Below are 1328 nucleotides of genomic sequence, written 5' to 3' on the forward strand. Positions count from 1 at the left end.
ATTATATGACAAATCTGTCACAGACAAAATACTCAAATTACAGTAACTAAAATGATACTCGACAATAATGAAACATATTAAAAATTACACTTACAATGTAAACATAACAAAACTAATGAGGATTTGATATATGTTGTACATAATACATGTCTTCTTCTATTCTATTTAGATTACTGGTTTGCTAAAAATAGTCAAAATTTCTATTGTGTAGAATTGTTTCCAATAGTTGGATTGTGCTAACACCTTTAGCACGTCTTTAGCATTTTTCAATTCTATTATATCATATTCAATCAAATTTTCGGAATACTTAGAATGACCTGGTTGTCGAAAGAACAATCGTCTAACCAATTGTGATCCGTGAATTCCATCAGGGGGACCCCTGTAGGTGCAACTTGCTTGATTAAATCCTTGAGTTTCTCCATGCCACATTCCGAAAGAATGCCAAATCTGATTGGATTAGTTCCAGTAAATGAGTAACCAAAAAACTCACCTTGACGTGGTATGTTCCACTTCCCGTTGTAATACATAATTGCATCATGAGTAGGAGTGATGGTTGATTGAAGCAGGTTGAGCATAGCATCCGGTGTTCTAATAATGGTACATAATAATTCTATAGGGCCAACACACGAGTATTGGTCATTGCACATTAACATTGTGTAAACATCATCATCATTTTTCAATTGTAAAGATTGAAAAAAATATTGTTGACCTGCATCTATGAATGGCTGTCGGTAGTAGATTTCATCCAGTAGTTGATCGTTGGTTAGTTGAAGGGTGTTGTCCATTCTACGCTTGAGTGTATCAAAAGAACAGTTGTTAGGAACTCGCATTGGTGTTGGAATGAGACTTTGAAAATAAACACTAGTTTGGTTGTAACTGATTGATCCATTTGGAAGAATGAAAGCTAATCTAGAGATAGTAATGGTCTGACTGCTTGTTTCTTCCGAAAATGACATAGTAATAAGATTGAATTTGGTTTGTGAAATTATGTTGTGTGAGATTGTGTGTTTGTATTGTGCCTGTGTTGTGTTATTTATAGTTGTATGAGTATTCTGCCACGTTGATGTGTATTGGAATCCAATGTTTCTCTTTCCCTAGTAAGTGATGTAGCAGACGTCCATTATAATTTCAGAGTGAACAAAGAGATTATGAGTTGTCCATCTCATGTCAGTTTTGCACATGTCTCTAAAAAGTAAATGTATCACCTGTAAAACTGACATGAAATAGACAGCTCATAATTCAGAGTATTGTTAATTTGGACTGTGATTTTTCCCATGTAATTAAAGCAACAAACGTTCATGATGATTTTCAGAGTGAATAAAGAGATG

The 1328-nt window shown here is 34.1% G+C and overlaps 1 protein-coding gene across 1 annotated transcript; it reads right to left on the minus strand.

Moving 5' to 3' along the window:
* Nucleotides 1-290: 290 nt before the first annotated feature.
* Nucleotides 291-1069, minus strand: LOC121175239 (uncharacterized). Its single transcript, XM_041017773.1, has one exon. It carries the CDS (start codon nt 954-956, stop codon nt 291-293), a length of 666 nt encoding a protein of 221 aa, XP_040873707.1. The 5' UTR covers nt 957-1069.
* Nucleotides 1070-1328: the final 259 nt, after the last annotated feature.

The sequence above is a fragment of the Glycine max genome, chromosome 8, assembly GCF_000004515.6.
Source record: "Glycine max cultivar Williams 82 chromosome 8, Glycine_max_v4.0, whole genome shotgun sequence".
Taxonomy (NCBI): domain Eukaryota; kingdom Viridiplantae; phylum Streptophyta; class Magnoliopsida; order Fabales; family Fabaceae; genus Glycine; species Glycine max.

Excerpts from the sequence above, each read along its gene's own strand:
- LOC121175239 (XM_041017773.1), bottom strand. The coding sequence starts at position 956 with ATGTCATTTTCGGAAGAAACAAGCAGTCAGACCATTACTATCTCTAGA.